The sequence below is a fragment of the Aplidium turbinatum genome, chromosome 18 (assembly GCF_918807975.1).
Source record: "Aplidium turbinatum chromosome 18, kaAplTurb1.1, whole genome shotgun sequence".
In the NCBI taxonomy this organism is placed as follows: Eukaryota; Metazoa; Chordata; class Ascidiacea; order Aplousobranchia; family Polyclinidae; genus Aplidium; species Aplidium turbinatum.
This window is the reverse complement of record NC_137489.1, coordinates 2,460,582-2,486,859: the sequence shown is the minus strand read 5'-3', so window position 1 is coordinate 2,486,859 and position 26,278 is coordinate 2,460,582. Positions and strand designations below refer to the sequence as shown.

The window sequence follows — 26,278 nt, the reverse complement described above, 5'->3', positions numbered from 1 at the left end:
ATCGCAGCCAGTGTTGCCCAAAGCTTTTTAGGTTTTAGTAAAATAACAGAAGAAGAGCTCTATTCTTGCATTTTGAAATTAGGCTAAGATTTTCAAATAGCTTGAGATAAAAAAAAATATGGTTTTCAATTGAGCCAAAAATCCACAAATGCTAATCTTTTCTGCCATTTTTTAATCGAACTTAATCATTTCCATGGTTGGATTTGGCAACTTTATTTAGACTACATGCCTGTGAGTGATGAGGAAGTGACAATTATGACGTCATGCTTAGGTATCTGAGAAGGAAATTTTGCAGGGGTTTTGAGTAGGCTATGTTCATTGCAGTACATGTGGCGACCAGAATTGCCAGGTGATCTAAATTTCGGACAAAAAAATGATGAAATAACCTTATTTTATATACTGTGTCCGACGGCTAGCAGGTCAATAGGACATGTTGTTGGTGTAAAGGTCTAATTTCTGTGATGTCAATGAAGTGCTGGACCATAAATAAAACATTTTGCATAATTTGTCCTAAAATGTTTAAATTATTGTCGTTGTTGTTGCAAGTGTTCATACGTCATAAATTGGAATCAATCAAGAGTATAGGATGAAGTAGCTGCTTTGTGTTTTGACCACTTTCCCTTTGCTTTACTAAGTTACTTTCTAACCCCAACCGAAACCCTCACCCAACCCTGAAGGTCGGGGTTGGAAAATAGTAAAATACAAGGAAAGTGGTAAACTATTGAAATTATTTTTTGCGTAATAAAAGTTTAATTTGCTCTTGCACGTCTTACAAGTGATAATTGTAGGACTATTTTCACAAAAAAAATTTTTTTTTTCTAGTAGCTATACAATTTTAAGATTGTGGTAGCACTGTTTTATCGAAGTATCAATCAATCAATCAATCAATCAATGTTTTATTTGTCAGTAACAGGAACATAGGTACATGTTTGAAATATGCAATATACACAGTACAAAAGTTACACAAGTTCCCATACCGACAGGGAGACAACGAGACGACCATACGGTCTACTAGTCAATTGCCACCCTACGGAAATTACGATTTTGCCATTTAAAATAAGCTTACAAGAGAAAAATAATAATTGAAACGTTCCCGCGCTTCAACAACAGCATACGCACAAAAAAAAAACAAAAAAAAAACATATTGATGATAACGTAGGCCAAAACACAAAATTCCATGAAGCAAGCAGAGAATAATAAAGTTTCCGAAGCAACTGACAAGTTGGTTTCCATAACATATCACTTACGATGCACTGTAGCTTTGTAAAATTAACGTTTTGATCTCTTTTTTGAAACAATGAAATGATAAGTTTTTTAGCCTGCTTGGAACCTCTGACCAGAGCATTGGTCCCAATACCTGCATGGACTTCTTGCCAAATTCTGTGTTTGATCTGTTTATAAAATAATTGTTGCCTGTTTGATATCTTGTGTTATGCTGATGAATAGATGAAGCATTTGTAAATAAATCACAATACGTAGACGGATACTCATTCATAAGTAGGCTATATTTTAAACCTTTGCAGTTTTGCCATCAAAGTATATTTTAAACCTTTGGGTTTTGCCACCTTTCCCTTCTGTTGGTGTCAAGTTTGTATGTTTATGCAATAGATTGAGTTTCGCTTTTAACAACATGATCGTTGCTTACTTCAAAATGTAGGTAACAACTAGAACAGCACACAACTAAGGCGAAAGAGAAAATTGAATTGAAGTTTGCATCGGGAAAAAATGATGGTTTGCGAAAATGAAAGAATTGAAAGTAATTACTTTTAGCACCAAAAAAACTTTCTTTTGCAAACCATCATTTTTTCCCGATTAGTTTTCTTTTTTCAATTTCTTTTTCGCCTTAGTTGTGTGATGTTCTAAACGTTACCCAAAATGTAGCCTAGATGTTAACGACCTGTTTTAGCCTGATGCTGCGAGTTCGCTGTGGTAATAGCGAATTTCACTAGTTTTCGGAACACAGTTCCCTAGTTATGTTTGGTATCAGCACATGACTAGGCTACGGAACAGTGTTTTGAAAGCTAGTGCAAATCGCTATTACCACAGCAAACTGGCAGCATCAGGATAAAACAGGTCGTTAATATCTACATTGTAAAGTTTGCATGTTTACTTTGCCGTTCTGTAGCCTACATGTTTGCGCCAGCAGCAAAAAAAAAATTGAATTGCAAACTAATAGATTTAAAACGAAACACTGTACATAGTTTTGTTTTGTATAATAAGCTCAGTACCGCACGTTTATTCTAAAATGCTCGTGTTTTTGATTTTTCTTTTTTGTATTGGTTGTAAAGTCTAGTTGTCCCGGCATGGCTTCATAAACTGGCACACCTCCAGTTGCTTTAGATATGTGGAGCGAACTGGTTCGTTCAACTAATTCATCCATTTTAAACTGGTAGGTTTGGTGGCCGTGCTTAAATTACTTTCATCTACGTAACCTTTCAATCTGCATCGCATGCACGTTTTAAACTTCTGTGGTTTTGCCACCTTTTCTCTTTGTTGGTTTTGTTCCCGTTCAGTATTTGTAACTTTATCATTGCTGTTGTTTTCCGAGAAATAAAAAATAATTTGAATTGTTTAAACAATAAACCATCTTGTTTGTTGTTGCTTTTACTTTCAATTTCATCAGATGAACGTTGCAACTAGTGCTAGAAACGATAATTGTCCTGATGAACTCCTAAACTTTTCAGTATTCAGTTGAATAATATTGTCGAATTCCTCCGGAATTACCTGCCAACATTGCTGGCGACACCAATGAAGCTAGAAAATCGTTCCTTGACTTTTCAAAATGTAGAGGTTTTGTCAAAAGATTGAGTCGAAATTTGTTTGTATAGCCTACAAAATTAACAGTTTCCGTTTTTTAGAGGTGTAGTTGAGCTTGTTAAAAGTCAATAGCTGCAAAACTTCTCCACAATTTGAAGCAAAAGTTCAGTTCTTAGGTCAAGGAAACATGCATGGAATAAAGTTGACAATTCACACAGGAAGATGTGGAAAACTATTCTCCTTTGGAGTTTGGACTCATTCCATCATATCAAAATTTAAACAGTAAAAAAGCTATTGTTGAAACTTGACCATTTTTGTTTACTTTCAAAGTCTTTTTTTTTTCTATTACGTAAATAATAATTGAGTTATTTCTTCATCAGCAATTGTTGCACTGATGATGAGAATAGTTTAGTTTTCGAAACGTTTTCTAAAACCTTAAAAACATTCGTTTGGGCTTTTTTAGTTTTTTTTTTTTTCTGAAGCCAGTTTGATATGTAAATCTGTATTTTTTGTTGCTGTTATGACCAAAATTCTTTCAGCGCTTTTCATTCTACAATGCCCAGTTAGTAAGAACCAATCTGTTTACATGACACAACGTCTAGAAAAAAGGGGCACTGAGAAGGTAATTTGGGACCACTACCAATGAGAGACTTGGGTGCCTTAAGTAAGACAAAAGAAAAGAAAGAACTAATATACATAGAATATGGGAAGTTTTCTTTGTGTACCCTCCTCTGGAAAAATTTGGAACTCTTAAAATAATTCCAGGTCCGGGACCAAAAGTATCTTTCAAAGTTTACATCTTCCTGTCAATCCTAAACTTCGTTCAAATAGACCACTAATGGCTAGGCCAAAAGGATGAGATTGAAATAGATTTTCATCTTTTTTTTTTTTTTTTTTTAGAGCAGACGCTTATAATTCGAATAGAAAAAAGAACACAATTTATTTTTGTTGTGCAGCTTTTCTTTGAGCCAGGATGACGGATTGCATCTCCTCTCGCTTCTTCTTGGCACGCTGGTGACATCCCAACCTTTTTTTAGCGAATTTCAGCGCCCGCTTGTCCTTGCCGATTCTGAGCAATTCTATAATACGTCGCTCATATGGTGCAAAGCCAACCACTTCTCGAATGAGATCTCGGACGAACTTTTCCTTTTTCGTCAACATCTCTCTTCGACGACAGTGACGAGGTTTTTGAACATTTTTTGTTACTTTGTGGCCTTTATTTAGGCCAACACACATATCATGTATTACCGCCATGATTCCTGACTTGCGTCCAGTGATGAGCACTGAGCAGAAAGAGATTTTCATCTTTAGTTTTCGTTTTTCTGTTCAACTCATTCGCCAGCTAGCGGAAATTAGTTTAACAAAGTCTTTCTTTTGTGTCACGTTAGGCGGTTTGTGAGGGAATCAAAGATAATTTTTTCGTTATTTACGTGAGACGTAATTTTTAACCCAAGACTTCTATCTCAATCCAATTTTGTTTTGATGAATTTGTTTAAACTGCGTACAAAGTGTGCAGCTTGATTAAAGAAAAACATCATTGCTCCTAAAAATGCCTAAAAGTGACCAAAACAGGGTTATATTTGTTAAAAGTTTCAGGAAGGCAAACCCCCCACACCCAACTTCAGTTTTTCTTTTTCAAAAATTAATTTTTTCATTGTTCAGTTATGTTATAAATTTTGCTTTGTTCAGGCTCTTACCCTTCCCCAGCTTTTTTGTAAATTCGATACTGTGTTCGGCATACTATTGTTGGCATAGCTTAATAACCATTTTTTTTCCAAAAATCGTAAGAGTTGTTTACTCTTTGCTAAAATGAGGAATGTAAGTTTTTTCCCCACATAAAAAAATTTTGCGGCTCTAAGCGCTTAGGTAACGTTTATTTCATCTCAAAAGTCGTATTTTGATGTTAAAGTTTTACCTCAAGGCTTCAATTGAACAAATAGCTATTGTGGGTTGATATCGTTTGGCGTATCTGCGAATCTAATTTTCAGCTTTTAAATAACTTACTGTACATCAAAGTAAACACTCCTAACCACAAAGTAACTTTTCAAGAAGCCCATGCCTAGCGAACAAATATGATTTAAAATATATTTTCTTTGATTATATGTTTTGTACACATTCTCAGCTTTGACTTAATTAAAGTTGAACCTGGTCTAAAGAGTTCCATTTTATGTTTGCTTTGTTCAAAAGCAAACTTGTAATAATTAATTATTTGATGTTTTCTCAATATCAAGAATGCTTTGTGCAAGCAAAATAATATTTAACTTATTAATAACCAACCACATATTAAGCATTGTACATAGCCTATTGAACTCATTAAAATAGAGAGTGGACTGATGTCTTCCTAAAAGCCAAATAAATAGTAGTCCGATGACTGAAACATTTTTCGTGTCGGGAGAAGTAATAATAAAAATAATAGTGTGGATAGCGTTAATAATAATAAAATTTTCTTTTATACAGCGATGGATACAGAAACACGTTGCTCTTAGCGCTTTACAAAGCAGACAGTGGTAGCGCGCCATATAGAGATGTAGGTAGCTGAGTTTGCGAGTTTTCAAAAAATTTTATTCAGCATGACAGGAATTTAATTGTGGTTGCAAGACCCAAATCTTTGAATATTTTTTGAACTTTTTATAATGTGCAAAGAATCTTCCGAAAGCGCTAACTCAACTGTCATTCTTCTTTTAATTAAAAGCAATAAATGAAATCAACTCTTTGTGTGCGCAGTTGAGCAACATTGCAAGGTTTACTGCAAACTATTCGTCAATCGTTGAACGCACATTAAGTCCATATCAATTTGACTTGGTTGGGGCAGAGGAAGTCCGAATGGACGGAATTCGAAGGTTCGTTTTTCTGATTGACGTGTAAAATACTGCTTTCTGTAGATTTTACATAGAAAAGATAGATCTAACCTTAACGCGGCTTGAAAAATGCAACTTCTGGAAGTTTCAGGTCAAAACAAACCTGCTATAAATAGTGGCGTAATTTGCATAATTCACATAGAGATGGAGGTTATTATTGAGATGATTATTGATTGAGAGTTCAATTGAAGTTGAAGTTATTGAATGCGAGTAGATGGATACGGGGTTGGTGCTATTATGAGTTGTGATCGAAATTAGAGTTGTATGAGAAGCTGTGAGTGAAGTACGTTAAAGTCGAATATAAGAGTTACAGATGTTGGAATCTAGTGCTGTTTACAGTTATTTTTGATTATTTGTTGGAAGTGTTGAGCCATTCGTTAAAATCCTTCAAGAACTTTCATTTAACATCTCACAAGTAGGACTATTCGATCATTTATTTGACTGCTTTACGTTGATATCCCATTAAACTAAGTCATTAATCTTTCCTAAGTCTCTTTCCTGGTAAGAGATAGAAAGAATCGTGGCACTATCTTTTTAGAAAAAAAGTTGCTGCTGCTTTCTTTTGTGTAATTATTATTTTGAATCTCACAAAAGCAGATTCGGTGGCCAATGGCCATGTGCTCCAACCAGTTGTTTTCTTTTATATTAATGTCTTGGACTGGATCGTCATGCTATTATCTGTTTGTCTGCAATTTTTTCTACGTAATATGCCGAATTGGATTTTTTTTTTTTTTTATTTTGGTTTAACGTGTAAAGCACACGGTAGGCCTAACCCAAACTTCTCATACTACTGTGACATGCCACTACTACATCCCAGCTAGCGATGCCTGTCATTTTTGCATTAATTCAACGTTTGCTAACGTTGGATCGGTGTGGAGGTGACGAGTTTAGCTGACTGGGGTCTAAAATTATCGCAACTTTGTAACAAAGCACGCTTGATATCTTCAAGACATAAGTACTTTCCTGGGTATAATTGGATTTCCGCAAAATGATGATGTTGTTTTTGCGTGTTTGTTTTATTTGTTTTTGTCATTGTTTTCATGTCGTCAAGTTATGGCCTATCTATTTTGTGATTCGTGCAAGGCATGGTGCGTTGCGCTTGAAATGGCTTTGCCCGTAGCAGGATTTCTTTGTGGGGTTTTCTTTGCCTGCCTTGCTCTTATTTGCTATGAGCTAAACGCATCAAGACGTGTTCCCCTCACGACCATCAGCACTCTTGATAACGCACCATGGCTGATTTTCATAGCAACTGTCCATACAAATCTTAAATATATCAGCTAAAGCTATGTGGGCTAATAAAGCTATAGCCTAAATTTATGTTTTTTATTTTATTTTTTTATTTTCCCTTTACATCTTAAATTTTTCTGAAGGTGTTGCGACCGTGCCAAATTTTTTTCAACTCAATAACTTACTTTGGTCACAAGCACGTTTTAACGTTCGCGTTTTGTCGCTTCTACCTTTTTCTCGACCTTTGCTATGTTGACGTGTATTGTTTTTGATATGATGGTCAGAAATAAAAACAACTGAACTGAACTATGTGGTCAGGGCCCGATTAACCATGAGGCACACGAGGCACAGGCCTCAGGCCCCTTGGTTTTGGGGGCCCCCATTTTGTTTTACATTACTAGGGAAAGTAGCCTACTATAATTTAGAACACCTATTGAAAAATCTTAATATTTTTAAAAAGATCCACAACATTGGGGTGCAACTAACTTTATTTGGTTAGTTACAGGCTAGTTGGTTTGCAAAAACAGTTCCAATCAAAAAAAACAGAACACAAACAAAGAAAACTACAGTATTATTTTTTTTTATATAGTGGTCCTTATTATCAACTCAGTTTCTAAAATGGACCACCCTGTTTCATAATATGGACCACCATACTGTAATATGGACCGTTGTCATGTGAAAGTAAATATATCAAGGAAGTCAAACTTCAAAGGCATGAAATAGAACACAAACACTCAATAAATAAAAATAGTCTGAAACGTTCATGATAGTCATCTCAAACAAGTTTTAAATCATTGATCGTCGGTACATTGTCACAATAGTAAAAATGAGCATTTGATATATCAGCACAACTTTCATGGGCCAATTTCTTGCACTGACAACACTGAATCCAATCCTCATCAGTGGACTCATCACACACAAGACAAGTGCATGCAGAAGCAGCATTGCTTGGAATAACTCTCTTTTTTGAAGACTTAAAGGTTAAAGCCTTTTCTCACTTGTTTTGCTGGTTTAACTTTTTCTGTGAACTTGATTTTATGTTTGTGTGGCATACCTGTCAGCACAGTAGCCTTTGTAGTTTTTCTACGTTTTCTTTCCTTTGTAACTTTTTGGAAGTGGGCTTATGTCCTCGACAGATACCCTGCATGAAATGCTAACTGAACATTAACAAGGTTGTAAGTTCTTAACACTCAATGACGATGGTCCTGGTGCTTGTAAGATTGCTTCATATGGTGCATCAGCTAAAGTTCCAGCATTTAATTCTGTTGACATGATAGAATTTTTTTTCCACTTTCTCAATGTTTACCACATCTTGTGACAAAGATGAAATGTTTCGAGAAATTGCATCTTGAGTAGACATATCTTGATCATCAATTATCAGCGGTGATACATTGATTGGAGAGGTGTCTACTTCATGAGGCTTGTCAGTAACTTCAGCTGAGTGAAAATCACTTTCATCAAATACAAGAGGATTAATGGGGTAAGTTCCTGCTCTTTTAAATCCATCTTAAATCCAATTTCCATGCTTAGACATGTCGTCAGAACTTAATTAAATTGTTTATAATATCAAAGTGATTATGCAAATTACTGGTAGTAGCTTTTATCACTATAGGCTAAGAAAGCAAGTTACAAATATATTTTATAATGCACTCTAGAAAGTTTGAAAAAAATGCATAAATCTCATGGAACTTCATTTCTATGCCTGTCTTCATTACTGAGAAACAAATTTCTACCAATTGACCATAACGTGGACCACTGGTCCATATTACCAAACAGTTAGGTGGTCCATATTACAGTTAGCATATAATCTTATGTTGCTTGGTGTCATTTAGAATTAAACAGTGGACATTTCTTCAAGATTTTGGCAGATAGTCATTAGTAATGCCTCTCCTGCAGATTACTTTTGTAACAACTGTAGCAATATTTGAAAAATTCTCAATAGTTTAGACCAGCAAAATAACATCGCAGACTCCCAAAACCTCTAGTAACAAGAAAGAACCAGCTCAATCCTTTGAATCTGAAATAGTAAAAACTAGGTCAGTAAGAAAGGTTAATTCAAGCTGTTCACAAACCATGAAATTATTTACTTCATTCATTGAAAAAACAGCAGTGGTCCAAATTATCAGCCGGTCCACTTTATAGCACTTTCCCCTACCGTAGGCGTAGGTAGTGAAAGTTGTTGTGCCAGTGTGTGCACTGTTATTTTTGAGTTACAATTTCAAATTGTGTAACGATTTTGCAGTAACAGTTGAGCACTCCTGCTCTGCATCGAAAGCGATTGCCAATAGGGGCCCCTAAACTTAGCTGTGCCTCGGGCCCTCGTGAGCCTTAATCAGGCCCTGTATGTGGTGGATCAGAGTGTCGTGAATATGGTCTTCATTATTTTGCTTTTGTGGTCGGAAATAACTAAGATACGATGGTGATATGAACGGCTTGAAATATTCGACAGACACAAACTATAGCAACTACACCATATTCAGCCTTTAAAAAAAATGTCTATGAGACATCTTATATTTATTGCAAGGCGATATGCACAATTGCAAATATCAGCGATGTCGTTCCAGTGCAGTGTGAATGCGCGCATCATTGTGGCGTCAGAATGTTTTATCAAAATCAGGAGGCACTCGGGAATTCCCCGATCATTACGTTGTAGTTTGTCAGTGTGAATTCGCCTGAAGTAACTGATTGAACAAAGTCGGTTTAAATTTTGTAAAGATGCCAATTTAGTTATATTTTCAAATAACGTTTTTTTTACGTAAGTTGACAATGATACTCCTTGATTTTGGAAAAGTGTTACACAAGAAGTTTATTGTTGCCAAACAATACGACAATCAACTTCAGTAAAGTGATACTTGATTAAGTTGTGCGTAGTAGAGAGTAAAGCTTTCGTGTGTTGTTCAATGGTATACTGACTGTTTGATTATTGTAGTGATGGATAAGTTACAACGCAATAACTGACTTACGAAATTTCGCTTTTACTCTTGTAGAAGGTTGTAGTTAGATAAAAATGTGGGCTGCAGATTTTTGATCAATTTTAGCGGTTTAGTTACTTATACGAAGCAACTTACCATTTTCCTCTTAATCTGCCAGTTGGCCGTTAGCGCAGATTTTCTGCTAAAATCCAAAGTTAATCTTTATTTATTTTGAAAACATTGTATTTGAAAAGAAGTCGTTACGTTCTGAGAAGTGAAGCCTCAGGCATTATCAAGTCATAAAGCTGCGTTGCCTCGACACTGCAAAGTGAGAAGTAGAAGTGACATATATAAATAATGTTCATCAGGTTTTGCAGTAGAAAAATCAATAAATAACTATGTAAGTTTGCAATGAAGGGCAGTGAATAGCTCAGTAGCTGAAAGATTTCATATCGTCAGACTACTAAAGTAATGGCGTAACTCATTATTTCTTGTTTTGAGATAATCGAAAAAAACTGTATACACAGTTGTTTTTATCGTATTTATTGTACAGTTAAACGAAAATGGCATGTAGACACAAGTACAATGAGCATGTATACTTTGATTTGCTTCATTTTGCATCCCATAAAGTGCTGGGATGACTTAGGCCATTTTCCGAATGCACAGACATGACTTAGGCCATTTGATATTTCGAGTTTATCAATATGAGTTTTCTAACGGTGACATAATAACAGTAATAATACAACTAGAATTAACAGGAAAATCCCTAATAGCAATTCCAATCTAAGGATAGGAGTTGTATTTCATGCTAGACTGCATATTTTGCCTAAAAACAGTTCAGAGTTGGCAAGACAAGCTAAATAAATTATCAATGATGAGGCAAATTGTCAAAAAAAGAGTGGCACCCTGTTGGCATAACATGTTTCATAGATTGGAGATCATTGTGTTTCCTCAATTTCATTGGAAGATGGCTTGAAAAAATAGGAATTTATGTAGTGTCGCCTAACTTTGTTTGTGACCGCTGTGGCAGATCCTCCCACTGTGCAGCCTCACATAATGGGACTTTGTACAATACCTTTCCACTGCTTTCATGCTCCAGGCCTCTAAGTCTAAGATCATGAACCGTAGAATCTACAGCTTTCTTTCCAGGCCTGATACTCAACAAGCATCATCCATCGATTTTCATAAAATCACTGTGTTGAATCCTCTGTACATTGTTGGGATGCGGTCTGATCCTGGCATTCTGGATGATAATTTCGTAATCTCTCGTCGTAAAAATGTTGTTTACCAATTTTCGCTCGATAGTACTGTGCATGCTATCGCACTCCATTTGAGTGTGACCAGCCACGAGGTACTTCTGAGTAATAGTGATGCCATGCTTCCATGCAAGGCCACAGTAGGCACTAGAAACATTAGAGTTTCTATTTTGATATCCACACCCATCACTCCTAATAACTATCTCCTCCAGACCGGGGCTTCCAGAAATTATCCGTTCGAAATGATTAAACTGCAAGAAAGCCAATACTTCACTGCGTAAATCACCTTCTGTTTCATTCCAAATAGAGCAATAAGCATCTTTTGATTCAAGATTGAATAGTGTAAAATTGGTGCACCTGCAGCTTCGTTTTATAGTACATACCGGTACTGCTTGCCTTAGTTTTGGGACACAGAAGTACAGCCTGTGAATCCATTGTCCATACGGATTTTAATGTGCTAGCAGACTCTTTGTCTTTCGTCCTCATCTCAAGCTTCATTCTTCAACTTGATATGGTCATTCTATTGTTCCTTGGTAATATTACTGTGTTTGAATGAAACACACGTCGCACTGATCCTTACGTGGTATGAACAGAGCACCCGGCAGCCCATTGCAACCAGTTCCCCTGAAGCTGCACGTTTCGATCTTATTGGACCGCATAGGACATGGAGCTGGCCAAGAGTGTGTGCGTAGCCCTCGTGTAGTTACGACCACCTTAAACAACCATACAAGCGAATGGCCTTTGTCTCAATTTGGACCTGGACCAAACAAAGCCCAATGGCGATGATATCACGGGTAACGGGGGCAAGCTTGGAAGAGTTGGAAGCCTCCAGCCCGTTTTCACACATTGGAGGCGGATCTATGATGATTGTCTCCCAGTGCCTTTTGCCCACGTCTTTTCCATCATAGACTGGGCCTCCAAAGCCACATACGACATCACCATCCAAAGCCAAACTCAATTTGAAGACAAACCAATGCTCGGACACGAGCTGGAGCCGACGATGAAGACGGAGAAGTTCTCATTATGAAATACTTCACTAAAATAGGCTGTGCTCAATGATCGTATTTCTGATGATTCAGCAAGTTCTTTGTATTGCCGATGACGTTGGACTATGGTAGTTCCAAAGTACAAAAATTTCTTCTTTCTGTACGTTGTGACCTTTGTACAGTAAAGGGAATCTACAGTAAGCAAGTCATTGAGGAATTTCGCGAAAAGGTGATTTTCCTCTTTTCCCATTTTAGCGCATTTACTTACACATAAAAATCAATTCAAACGTTTTGAAATCCATGTTTTCCTATGTTCTCCTCCCATCAGTGAAACTCAAGAATGATGGCGAAGAACCAGCAATGAGCTTATAAAGTTGCTAAGTGTGATATTAAGCTGAGAATTAATTAAGATATCCAACAATGGCTTTCTACAAAAACCTGCCATGGGTGCAAGAAGACTCCGAAAAACGGTGCATTGAGAAGATCTGACCTGTATCACAGTGTGAGGTGATAAGTCAAACTATCAGAGTGCTAGGAAAATGAAGCTTCTCAAAAGAACAGAAAGGAAACAGATTGATTTAAGTAGGGTAGTTACTTGGAAATGGCCAAGATTGCGATACATACAATAGAAAAAAACATAATTATTTTGTGCTAAATTAATTGTCTAGACTTGTGATGAAGTGGAAGCTCTATTTCTATACAATTTAGATCGTCGTCTTCTGACCATCTGCTCTGTTGGAGGAAAGCTTTATTTCCAGCAAACGATTAAAAAGATTTGTAAAATGGCCTAAGTCATGCGTTTCAGTTAGGCCATTTGACATTTTTACGAAAATACCACTTTCTCGTTAACGTAGGTCTTGGAAAATTATATGGCAGATGCGCTACATTTTAGGGACCTACAAAACACTAATATCTCAATTTCGTCAAAAAGTGAGTTACGCCATTACTTTATTAGTCTGACGATATTCGGCTCTAGTAATGGTAGGTCTGAGCTCGATTCCAGGTGGGGTCAGACCGCAGACTTAAAAAACGATAACGATTGTGTTCTTTCTTGCATTACGCAGTGAGAATAAGTCGGGTATCAATGTGTTGGCATTGTAAATCTGGTACAAATATTGAACATGAGTCTTTTTGCTAAAAGACCATGGCCGTTCTAGAGAGACAATAAATAAAATCATATTTTATTATTTTGAGGTGCAGTACTGTACTTTGAACAAAGTCTAGCAACATGTCCTTCTCAATGAAAACAAAAGAGGAATTCCTTAAACTATAGCCTTTTCCAGCAGCATTTCATATGTAACAATACATCAGCAGGTTATTTAATATACATGATTAGTAGGTCATCATATGCAATGTAGAGTCCAATGAATATTTTTGGCAAAATGTCAAATATTTTCAAAAAGATTTCAAAAATCTCTCAGAGGAATCACTCTCTGCCTAATTTTATATGGCAAAAAGGCATATTTCACATCTCTGTTAGCACTGGACCAGGTATATTTAATTGTTAAATAGTTGAGTGAGCAAATGTGTTTACTTTGGAATATTCCATAAATTTCTCAAATTTGGGAAGGTGAAAAAGACCTACTTTTATATCCACCGCAGAAAACATGCTTATCCCATAGCGCCAGTTTGGTTAAGATAATTACTAGAGTGGAGAGAAAGAGATCCTTTGAAAAAAACAGAAAAGAATTCGCATTTTTTCATCGGTTTTTGAGGGGCATGTAATCAAGAGCCACCCCTTAATCTGCTATTGCACCTATGCCTGCAATAGACATGGGATATGAAGACAGCAATTTGCTTCTTGTGAATCTTGCTAGGATTTAGTTAGTTAGTTTCCACCACCAGAAGGACAATACTTTAGTAGGTTTTATAACTGTTTTAAATTTCCGAAACTAAATAAGAGCAGACCGCACGTTTTTAATCTCGTTTGAACAGTTTTGAGTTAAGGAGCATTTTGATTGATTGATTTTCGTACATATTTTCAGGTAGTGAGTCCATCACGCAAAAAAATTGCCAGTAGCCTAGTAAAAACTTTTAGAAGAGTAGCAATTTATATTTTCATGATATGTATAATTTGCACCAGAGTTTTAACCATGCAAAAATTCCCACAAAAATGGATAAGGTAAAAGTTACTGTTCCCAAAAGCAAATACATTAATGTGGCAAGGGCTTGCTCTCACAACTTTTACCTTGTTATGAGTCCAAATTGGAGGCTTGGAGCTATAAAGTTTGATTTAAATATTTCAGTTAGGTTTGATAATAATATTTCTGACCACAGAAGGATCTCAATACTTTAGTTATTTGCTTTTATAATGTTGTATAATTTTTCAGAATAATTTCTAAATTTCGTCTGGGGTGTCCCATTCTTCCCCACATGAACGTATACAATACTAATAAGTTTTTATATAGAGCTGTATCCATCGTAGATGTGAGTTGCACTCAACGCTTTGCAAAGCAGACAGTGTCAATGTAGCCGTATGGAGAAGCAACTGAGAACATTTCACTGTACAAGTAATAATAATAATCGTGTTTTTATTTGCGCCCATTGCGATGACATGCAGTATCACAGATGCGATACAACAGACGACAGGAAGCAGCGAAGTGACATATAGTCTTCGAGTCAGCTGCTCCCCTTATTTTGGCTAGTACCTAGTACAAGAAGCATTTCTCTATTGACACTGAAATAAATTGATTTAATTGTTGCCTGGTTGAGTGAAAAATGGGTTTACTTCGGAATATCATACAACCCACTGCTGGAAACATACTTGTACAACGCAACAGATTAAATTAATAAAATGTGTTTGAATGAGAAAAGCAAAAATGAAAACTTTGCAAAAGCTGGCATTTTTTTTCTCGTTTTGTTTAAGGAGGCACGTGGCCAAGTGTCCCCCTCCCGCTCTTATATCCGCCACTGTATCATTTGTCTGCGTAAAATGAATATCGTGACCTTGCTTTCGTTGCTAGAGATAAGAACGTTTTGAGAATAGATTCAAGTAATTTACTGACAAACAAGTACATCTGAAAAATGGGAGAAAAATCAAAAAGTGGAATCATATTTAAAGATGTTTTCATTCCGCTATTGACCGAATTCACAGCCCAGTTTTTTCACACATATTGGGGTGTCATGTCATCTCCTCCTTATGTTCCTCAAAACGACCGAAATAAGTAAGTGCGGTGTTTGTTTGATTTATTTATGTTTTTTTCAGCCATTTTTGACCTGCGATTGACTAGCAGTAGCTTAGCCAGAGAACAGCTTGTTATCAACAAAACCATCTTTTAAGTTTATTTTGACATCACGATAATAAAATGAAAAATACTTCTAAATTTATTGTTGTTGATCCAAATATCGTAAAGTCACACAGATTTCAAAATGGGTCTAGATTCTAGAGTTCATAATCTTCCATTATCTACGGCTACGCTATACTGGTGCGAGAAATGTTATGACATCATTTGATGCAGCTCCTGATAGTTCCGCATGCGCATACAGTAGACTACCTACTTTATACTTTTATAGCATCACTAAGTCCATCACATCACATCATCCTCGAGTGCACTTTCATAGTAATAGACGTTTTCATTCTCACTTCCTGCTTTGTGATTTTGAAAGGGCTTTGAACCACTGACGCAGGATCGGTGCATAAGAATGTTCTAAGGCTTTTGACTGTTTACTTTTGCTACACAACTTATCCGACAGTTATTGGCGACAGTGTTAATGTTGTTTCGTTATTTCTTGAGACATTGTTGTTGCTTTGAATATTGGTACAGTTTTAGTGTAAGACGAAAGATGACGCGTTATGAATTTTAATCGAATCGCAGCCGCGATTGGTAATTAGTATCACTCCGCTGACTAGCCTTTTTTTGTAACGTTGTATTATGATTTAACTTAGTTGTGCTTATTGCGTCACAGTGCTACTGCAGCAGAAGGGGACAATTACTTCCAAGGAGTTTTTGTTCCCGCGATCCAAGCCGGTCTCTCCGTGTGGATGCAAATCGTCGTGTTTTGGAAAATCAGGTGCATCATGACTGTATATGGGAGTACAAATTGAGGATGGAATCATTCCAAGCCCTACCTAACCTTCAGCCCTGCGTCAAGAGCCTCTACAACAGTGGTTCTTAACCGGGGGGACACGCCCCCCAGGGGGGCGTGAAGCATCTCTCAGGGGGGGCGCGAGCTCTACAACAATTTCAATTTTTTTAATTACTTTAATGTCCTAGGATGTATGCTGTTCGTCATATTCCGTATTTTATCTTATTTTATATTGTATTCAGTAATTCTTGCTTTATTAGTTAGACCAGAACTTTACAAAACTATTTTGCGCTGAACTCCTTCAGATTTATCAAATTTTCTTGACGCTGCTTCATTTTTACTTTTCTACGGCTTCATTTCTACGGCTAAGAGTTAAAGGAGACTTGCGTTGTTCACTCTCTGGAGTTAAACCTCGCATTAAAAATCTAGTCGCTAAGAAGCAGTGTCAAGTATCTCACTGATATGTGCAATAAACAGACAAAAATGCAATTTTTTTGGTATGATACTTATTTCAAATCTAGGGGGGCGCGAGGCACATAACCATTATTGAAGGGGGCTTGATAGAAAAAAGGTTAAGAACCACTGCTCTACAAGTATGCAAAACTACCAGGAATAACCTATTAAGGCTTTGTCAGTCCGAGGATAAAGATTCAAAATCAACCAAGCCAATTTTAAAGTTTGGACAGCTCATCGTTGTAGCATTGATAAATCAGTGACGTATCTATAACAAACCCAAGTGGTAGTGGCGCACCTGAGTAGGCAGTCGGGCAGTAACAGACTGCATAGAGAAGTTAATAAACCAGTGGGTTGGATAACCTTAATCACTACTGGATTTTAAACCTGTCCATCATTGTACAGTTGCTTGTTAAGTGAGATAACTAGCTTACTTAAGGAAGGGGGGGGGGGGCTGGAAATTTAAACAAAACTAAGGAATTTTAGCGATCTATAAGAGAACACTGTTCGTCTCTGGTGTTTCTATTTATCCCAGCAGCAGACTATTCCACAAAACTCTTCAATATCGAGTTGTAGTTGTGCACACGTAATTAAAATAACGTTCAGAGCCAAGCTTATGCAAAGTCAACAAACTATGACACATCCTACTTTGATTTATCTACTCACAACATAATTTTCAGTGGTCTGCAAATATTGGCGTTCACTTTCAAGGACATTGTCATTGAACATTCAAAGCAAATACTAGATTTTGCGGTTATGGTTGAACTTTTATCTATTTTTGGCCATGACAACGATTGGTGCAGACAAAATTAGTGTGAAGGTCACTAGCAAATGGTTACAAATGACGCAAATTGAGTATTGTGGTGGAGGGCAAACACTGAACTTGACTTAATAGTTCTGTTAGCTCAGTGATTACGCTTCCTCCTCAAGATCAAGCAGCGCCAGTTCGACTTTTGGGGTGTGCGCTTAAGCAACGAATTTCAGGACTGCTCTTCATTCAGCGGCACCTAATGGATGGAATAATTCCCAGGCAACAAGACTTCACCAATCGGAAAACTTCACTTTAACAATCTCTGTGAGCGGGCCTGCGTCAGTGCTTCAAAGACATTTCTAGCATGTGACACTGCTAGGATTAAGCTTTCAAAGCAGATTTCCCAGTCTGAAGATATAGATCAAATAAATCAATCAATATATTTATGATGTTAACAGCGCATTTCGACGCTCTTTTTTTTAGCAGTCGGTTGGTTGATTGGTTGGTTTTGAATCTTTATCTTCGCACTGACAAAGCCTTGATAGATTATTCCTGGTAGTTTCGCATACTTGTAGAGGCTCTTAACGCAGGGCCAGTTACCGAGATTGGCAGAGTGAAGTTTTCGATTGTTGAAGTGTTGTTGCCAGGAAATTATTCCATTCACCAGTTGCCGCTAAATGGAGAGCAGTCCTGAAATGCGTTGCTCAAGCGCACACTCCGAGAGTCGAACCAGCGCCGCGTGATCTTGAGCCATGCGCGTAACCACTGAGCTAACCGGCTGACAAAGTCCCTTGTTTTTACAAGCTGTAGAAGAGAGGCGAGTCGCCTCCTATGAGTTACGTTTGTGATCATTACACAATCTTAAAGCAATGGATTCTAACTTGGTCCATGGAAACCCAATGGGTCCATGAAAAAGTTTAAGGGGTTCGTGAACATTAATTACATCAATTTTATAATAAGTTGTAAGTTATAAGCTCCAAACACCACATATTCAAGAGTGGGGCCTCCCGCAAATATTTCGTTAACCTCGATATGTTCCTCTCAATTTTGCTTCATAGAAGCCTGGTCTTGATTCTAAAACATCAAAGTTGACCAGTTGTCTCCAGCGACTTTTCCACTTCTCTCTGTCGTTGCTATCTTCAATTATTAAGCTTATCGTTGTCAGATCACGCTTCAATGTGTCTTGATCCCACCATGATCCTCCCTTACTCATTTTTTCAATTACTACCTTATTCCCAACTCGCTTATTCCAAACAACACAGTTCATTATTTTTGAAAGAAGCCTGTGACTGCTTATATACGTTGTGAATCACTGTGTGAAAAAACTACGACTAATTAGTTTACTAGGAATTTATCTATCAATCGTATAACTATAATTTGCTGTTTTTCGTGCAGTCTTCATAGCCTATTTGATAGGCTAGTATAAACTTATACCTGCAAAAGTTAAAAAAGATATTAATTCTAGTGGCTACCAGTGACACGACTTCATGAAAAGTTAATATAATTGCCAAGTCTTCGGTTCTTCAAGTCTGCAGTTGGAATTTTCTGGAATAGCTTGAAATAACATTGGTTATTTTCAGTGTTGCCCACTTCAATCCTGCAATATCGATGGGTTTCCTTATCACCGGTCATTTAAAACCGATTATGTTCGTGCCTTATGTAGCCGCTCAATGTCTGGGATCCATAGTTGCAGCTCTCATAGCAAAGGTAAAACTTTAACCTTGTTTCCTGTGAGCTTTTTTGGCTATCAGACCTGTGAACGCGAGGAGGTTGGTTCGATCCCAGTAACCTACTATACTTTGAGCTTGTCGAACTCTAAAACACTCAAGATATATCCATAAGTTTGCATCAGGTGTAGGAGATAACTTATCTAAAATCCAGCAGTAAAAAGGTATTGCATTTTTATAAAATCAGTTTTCTTAAAATAAAAAATGTTCGATGGTTGGTCATATTTTAGACTTTGAAGCAAAAAATTGCTACTTTTTTTTTCAAAAATGAGATTAAAACGTGAATTTTACAAAGCTACAGTGCATCGTAAGTGACAAGTTATGGAAATCAACTTGTCAGTTTCATATGCAATATAACATGTTCAGTCGGAAATTTGAGTAATCTCTGTTTGCTTCTTGGAATTTTGTGTTTACGTTATCTTAAATATGCTTTTTTTTGGTGCGTAAACGTTTTAATGTTTTCTTTTTTCTCTTGTTTTTTAAATGGCAAAGTCGTCATTTCCGTAGGGTGACAATTGACCAGTAGACCGTATGGTCGCCTCGTTGTCTCCCTGTAGGTGTGGGAACTTGTGCAACTTTTGCATTGTGTATATTACTTGCATATTTCAAACCTGTACAGTACTATAATCCTGTTACTGACAAATAAACCATTGATTGATTGACTTTTGATGGAAACTTTCCAATAGCCGAAATTCTCTGATTTTAACGCACATTTCTGATTGTGGCTCAGGCCGTGTTATCATATCATTCCACTGGAACTGGAATCCCGATCCGCTTTCATTTTCCAGGCAATCTTAGAGGCGGATCCAGCAGTCGTTCTTGTTCCTGACGACGCCAGCAGTGCTGCCGTATTTTTCAATGAATTTATCATCACCGGAATTCTTGTCTTCTTTGCTGTTGCCATGGTAGTAGACAAGTCTTACGACCAAGCTACTGGACCGTTAGCCATAGGTTTGACTATCTTCCAAGGCATCCTTTCTGCGTGAGTTTATAACCTTTATTTTATTGAAACCCAGACAGCCAGTTTATATGTTCCATATCTGGCTAACATCTGGGGAGTTTCTGTTGTATATAAGTGGTTGTCTGGGGAGTTTCTGTTGTAAAGGAAGGCTGACGCAGATTATATCAGTTTTTTGTATTTGTTTGCAACAGCTAGGCCTACTAATCAACTTTATTATGAAAATCGCAAAAGCCACAAATGGCAAGATGTAGACAGATGTCTTGCATACAATTTGTACCAGGACTATCAGCAACTAGGCATGAGAGAGGCTAGAAAACTATATTTTTTGTCATGAATTTTGAATTTTTGTAGTCAAAATTTCAACAAGGGTCTATAAATGGTTACATGCAGCTTAGGTTACATAGTTACATGCAGCTCATCATGTCTTGGTGCCATGAAAATTATCGCCTAGATTAGCTTAAATTTTTTTTTTCATTTGAAAACCTTTTGTTTAACAGTCAATGGGTCGGAGTCGCTTGCTTGAGCCCGTCACGCGCCATTGGACCTGCTGTGGCCACTGGAGGCGCTGCATGGAATCGTCACTGGCTGCTGTGGTTGGCTGATCTTGCAGGAGCAGCATTTGCGGCTTCTTATTACATGTTAGTTTGCTTAGCTCTGTTGTTAATATATGGTTATAATTTAACAGGTTGCCATTTGCAGTTGCACTAGGTAGTCGATAGAATTAACCTACAGTTAATAGGCTTCTATTTGGCTACACGCCATTTTTTTGTTTTGTTTAAGGGCTGTCCATAAAAAACATTCTCATAAAATTTTTAAAATATAACCCCTCTCTCTTCCATATCCACATAATCTCCGCACTATGTCATAAAAAAAGTGTCAATTTTCACTCCCCTTGACTGCACACGTCTTTTATGGACAGCTCCTTAACGTTGATGTGTATGAATATGCTTTAACAAATTGCCGTCAATAAGCCTAGCCTACAACTTTGGCAATTAGTGGTAGGCTAAAGTTAATGTTGAATGTCATGTCAGTTTTGTTTAAAATTTTAGTTGATGAATGATCAAAACAATTATTTTGGTGTAAGTCGAGTTATCATTATTTTATTTGCAAACAACTAAAACTTCTTTTCAAATATTTTCAATATCTGATTGAATTGAAACTTATAAACAACTTGATTTTGAAGTCAAGCTCGAGTCATATTCAAAAAATAAATTTCGTAAACTCCGAAATGGTTAACACCGCCTTGTGTGACGTAAGTTATGAATATCGAGCTTCTTTTGGAGTATTTTTATATGTTTTTAAATAACCGAAAAACGCTGAAAAAGTCAACATAAGTGAACACTGAAAGCGCGGGGGTCCTGTCCGGCCACTGGTAGGAAGACGGTTAACAAGGCCATGCGTTTTGCAATAATTAGAATTTTTGTAGTAGGCTTTTGCTTGTGTTAATGGTTTTGAGGATCCATATTGTCACAGCAGATGAAATCACAGTGAAACAATGAAATATTTTAGGCATTGTCATTCAATGCATGTTTTCTATATTTAAAATGTTATGTTTCATGCCTTTTCTACATTTGCTTTCTCATCTATCGGTATTTTGTAGATAGTAAGGTTTAAAAATAATTTTACATTTATTTTCAGGTTAGTTTTTGCTCCGAATAAGCAATGTTGGCTTATGAAGTTGGAGAGAAAATATTTCAATCCTTCGATGAAGCATGATCACAGAAGAGAGAATGTTTTAATTGAAAAGACACTTGAAAGGGGAACCAACCTGTGACCTGTGATCTGTTTCCATGTCAATGACATGATGTCATGCATGGCAAACAATATCTTGGTTGCTTTTTGATATACCGTACCTAACATTACACTTCATTTCGCTTCCAGCTTTAGTCTAGCTAACATCTAAAACTAAGCAGCTTACTACTACGCTACAACATAAGGCCCATGAATTTGGAAACAAAATTTAGGCTAGTTCTGTTGGACCAAGCTGGACCAAGATTGCAGCCAGTTACAAGACAAAGTCTCTTCTTCAGTAGATGATGATAAAACGCGTGTTTTGAATTTGTTTACATTTTTTTATTTTGTTGTCCTCTCTCTGAAAACCAAAACTGATTCCACCTAAGATCTCAAAGCCCTCTTAAAAGCTAATAACTCACTTGAAAATGAATGGCTCCGTCCACTCCTGAAAAGCGATTTCCCATCTAAACTCAATGCTCCACACATCGATACATTTCGTATAAAGATTTTTCGTTTTGAATTTTGTTGTTAGTTACGATTGGCACGTAATGTTTAAAAGAACAACAACAAATATTTCATTTCATGGCATTTACGTTTGGTAAACATTGCAAATCTTGAGGAAAATGGCTTAGACTACTTAGTTAATCATGTAACCCAGGCTACGATAGTTTAGTTCGGTGTTATCACATCTAGGTCAGTTTTTGATAAATAAGAATGCAGTAGCCTATATATTTTTATGTTTTGAAATTATTTACAATTTAGCGAATAGTGATTGTTTCATCACCGAGTTTTATTCTTTGGTTTTAAGTTATCATTTATATTTTTATAGGTTTAGTTGTTTATTCTGATGTTACTTTGTTTACATATGCTTTTAACGTAGAATTTGCTCTACAATTGAATAGATATAAAGCAGAGTTGTATTAATTACAATTGTCATTGATTGCATTGTGTTCTGTAATTATGCAGCGAATTCTGATTGGCTACGTTCTTTGCGGCTTCCTGTTGTCTGTTGTATTGCATATGTGACCGTAGAACTTAAAACTCATAAAAGACTACAATCGCATTGGGCATGCAGTGGCGTAGCGGTTAGTGGAGTGGTGCCTCACTCCACCGGCCAAGGTTCGATACTGAGTGCTGTCACAGGAAGTCTCACTTAACTCATAAAAGGCTACAACCGCATTGGGCAAGGAGTGGCGTAGCGGTTAGTGAAGTGGCACCTCACACAACCGGCCAGGGTTCGATATGCTGTCACAGGAAGTCTCACTTAACTCATAAAAGGCTACAATCGCATTGGGCATGCAGTGGCGTAGCGGTTAGTGGAGTGGCACCTCACAAAACCGGCCCAGGTTCGATAATTGGTGCTGTCACAGAAAGTCTCACTTAACTCATAAAATGCTACAATCTCATTGGGCAAGGAGTGGCGTAGCGGTTAGTGAAGTGGCACCTCACACAACCGGCCCGGGTTCGATAGCCTACTTGGTGCTATCACAGGAAGTCTCACTTAACTCATAAAATGCTACAACCGCATTGAGCAAGGAGTGGCGTAGCGGTTAGTGAAGTGGCACCTCACACAACCGGCCAGGGTTCGATATGCTGTCACAGGAAGTCTCACTTAACTCATAAAATGCTACAACCGCATTGGGCAAGGAGTGGCGTAGCGGTTAGTGAAGTGGCACCTCACACAACCGGCCAGGGTTCGATAGCCTACTTGGTGCTATCACAGGAAGTCTCACTAAACTCATAAAAAGCTACAATCTCATTGGGCAAGGAGTGGCGTAGCGGTTAGTGAAGTGGCACCTCACACAACCGGCCAGGGTTCGATAGCCTGCTTGGTGCTATCACAGGAAGTCTCACTAAACTCATAAAAAGCTACAACCGCATTGGGCAAGGAGTGGCGTAGCGGTTAGTGGAGTGGCACCTCACACAACCGGCCCGGGTTCGATACTTGGTGCTGTCACATGAGAAGTCTCACTAAACTCATAAAAGGCTACAACCGCATTGGGCAAGGAGTGGCGTAGCGGTTAGTGGAGTGGTGCCTCACACAACCGGCCCGGGTTCGATATGCTGTCACAGGAAGTCTCACTTAACTCATAAAAGGCTACAATCGCATTGGGCAAGGAGTGGCGTAGCGGTTAGTGGAGTGGCACCTCACACAACCGGCCCGGGTTCGATAATTGATGCTGTCACATGAGAAGTCTCACTAAACTCATAAAATGCTACAACCGCATTGGGCATGGAGTAGCACCTCACACAACCGGCCCGGGTTCGATAACTAATAAGTAAATTTTTGTAGAAACTAAAGTTGCAAGATTTGGTTTAAAATGGAAGTTAATTAAGTAGGCCTTTCTTTGCAGCAACACATTCCGGTTTGCAAGGATAACCAAGCGATTTCATTAGATTGATCTTGAATTTTGTTGATTATAGCCATGGATTTTTAAGCACAATATTGGAATAATTAAAAAAAAATTTCAAAATTTTTTTACGAGATAGCCTAGTAAAAAAAATAAACCCATATTCGGAATCAGCACCCCTGAATTTACAAAGTGCAACGTTGCTAGTTCTTAATTTTTTTATGTCGGAATTTTGTTGCACAGTGTAATTCAGCTGAAAGCAAGTTTTTTAACGGGGTTTCTCGTAACATAATAAATGAGAATTACTCACTGTCTTATTTGCTACAATAAGTAGCCTTGGCTAAGTAAGTTAAGTTTACGTTTGGAGCCTTTTTTGCTTTTTGTGAAAGCAATGTAGGATATCACTTATGCCCTACTTGCACTGAATATACTTGCACCCTACTTGAAAAAGTGCAGACTCGACGACCTCCTACGCCTTCAGGGATAGCCTACGGTCTTTCGCACTCTCTCATTGGATGCACACTGTAGGCTATGTCTTTGTTTTATGTAGGCTACGTTTCGCATCCAAACAAAAATAAAATGACCATATGAATCAACTGGAGTAGGCTATTAAGCCTTGTTAAAGGGACATAACTTTAAGAAAGCCATTCACCATGCTCGTTTATTTTGTCTAATTAAACAAACTTGGAATAACAATAGGCTATAGATAATGGTTATAAAACTATATTTGATGTAGGCCATCACTGCTGTAGGCTAAGCTTAGAGGAAGCGTTTTCTGTGTTTTATTGAGCTGGACTGCCATTCAATCAGATGTCAGAACGTTGCGCAATCGTTCTCACCACTCTACCATGCAGATGCTACATTACGATAAATTGTAGTTAATTCAGTTCAGTTCAGTTGTTTTTTTATTTCTGACCATCATATCAAAAACAATACACGTCAACATAGCAAAGGTCGAGAAAAAGGTAGAAGCGTCAAAACGCGAACGTTAAAACGTGCTTGTGACCGAAGTAAGTTATTGGGTTGAGAAATTTGGCACGGTCGCAACACCTTCAGAAAAATTTAAGATATAAAGGGAAAATAAAAAAAAGAAAATGTTACAAAAAAATAAAAAATAAACAACATATATTTAGGCTATAGCTTTATTAGCCCACATAGCTTTAGCTGATATATATTAAGATTTGTATGGACAGTTGCTATGAAGATCGGCCATTGGTACGTTATCAAGAGTGCTGATGGTCGTGAGGGGAACACGTCTTGATGCGTTTAGCTCATAGCAAAGAAGAGCAAGGCAGGCAAAGAAAACCCCAGAAAGAAATCCTGCTACGGGCAAAGCCATTTCAAGCGCAACGCACCAGGCCTTGCACGACTCACAAAATAGATGGGTTATAAATAACTTGACGACATGAAAACAATGACTAAAACAAACACGCAAAAACAACATTATCATCTTGCGGAAATTCAATTATACCCAGAGAAGTTATGTCTTGAAGATATCAAGCGTGCTTTGATATATAGTTGCGTTGATAAAGCGATAATTTTATACTCCAGTCAGCTAAACTCGTCACCTCCACACCGATCCAGCGTTAGAAACGTTGAATTAATGCAAAAATGACAGGCACCTCTAGCTGGGATGTAGTAGTGGCATGTCACAGTAATATGAGAAATTTGGGTTACCGTATGTTTTACAAGTTAAATCATAATTGAAGTAAAAAAAACAATTCGTCATTTTACGTTAGAAAAATAGGCTAGATAAACAAACAGACAATAGCATGACGATCCAGTCCAAGATATTGATATAAAACAACTGGTTGGAACACATAGCCACCGCTTCAACGAAAGATGGCGATAGGTCAAAGAGGATGGAAAAACTTCTGCAGACTCTGTAGAACTTCTGTGGACAAAAAACACAAGAACCAGAAAGCCAGTAGGAGTATTTACAACCTTACTATTTTGCTAATAAATCTACACACATTGGCCTATCATTGCTGGACAAAATAAAATATGTTTGGTGTATGTAATACTTAGATAGGATTATTTCAAGGAAGATTTAGCTTGTTCATTTGCAGTTCATTTCATTTAAAATTAGAGCAGGGGTCCGCAACTGTATGCAATTGGGAAAGTAGCCACTTCGTATAGTTATAAACACTGTTGATAAAAAAGTGTCCCTCTCAGAAAATAAATATCGCCAAATAATTGTGGAAACTCGCCAAGCAAAGAATTTAATCTCAAATTCAAAACAAAAGCGATTCAAATTCAAATGCAAAAATAATGAATTA

The 26,278-nt window shown here is 37.3% G+C and overlaps 1 protein-coding gene and 1 pseudogene across 1 annotated transcript; one reads left to right on the top strand and one right to left on the bottom strand.

Annotated features, from left to right (window-relative positions):
- Positions 1–3,649: 3,649 nt before the first annotated feature.
- On the bottom strand, positions 3,650–4,030 carry LOC145787799 (large ribosomal subunit protein eL36 pseudogene; annotated as a pseudogene).
- Positions 4,031–14,967: 10,937 nt separating this feature from the next.
- LOC145787692 (aquaporin-like) lies at positions 14,968–22,687 on the top strand. Its single transcript, XM_082599492.1, has 6 exons — positions 14,968–15,160; positions 15,903–16,007; positions 18,807–18,933; positions 19,742–19,935; positions 20,412–20,552; positions 21,553–22,687. Exons 1-6 carry the CDS (start codon positions 15,021–15,023, stop codon positions 21,686–21,688), a joined length of 843 nt encoding a protein of 280 aa, XP_082455618.1. The 5' UTR covers positions 14,968–15,020; the 3' UTR covers positions 21,689–22,687.
- The last annotated feature ends 3,591 nt before the right edge of the window (positions 22,688–26,278 follow it).

Coding starts and splice junctions, on each gene's coding strand:
- LOC145787692 (XM_082599492.1), top strand. CDS start 15,021: ATGGGAGAAAAATCAAAAAGTGGAATCATATTTAAAGATGTTTTCATT. Junction 15,161..15,902: donor CCTCAAAACGACCGAAATAA/GTAAGTGCGGTG, acceptor ATTGCGTCACAG/TGCTACTGCAGCAGAAGGGG. Junction 18,934..19,741: donor TTGCAGCTCTCATAGCAAAG/GTAAAACTTTAA, acceptor TTCATTTTCCAG/GCAATCTTAGAGGCGGATCC.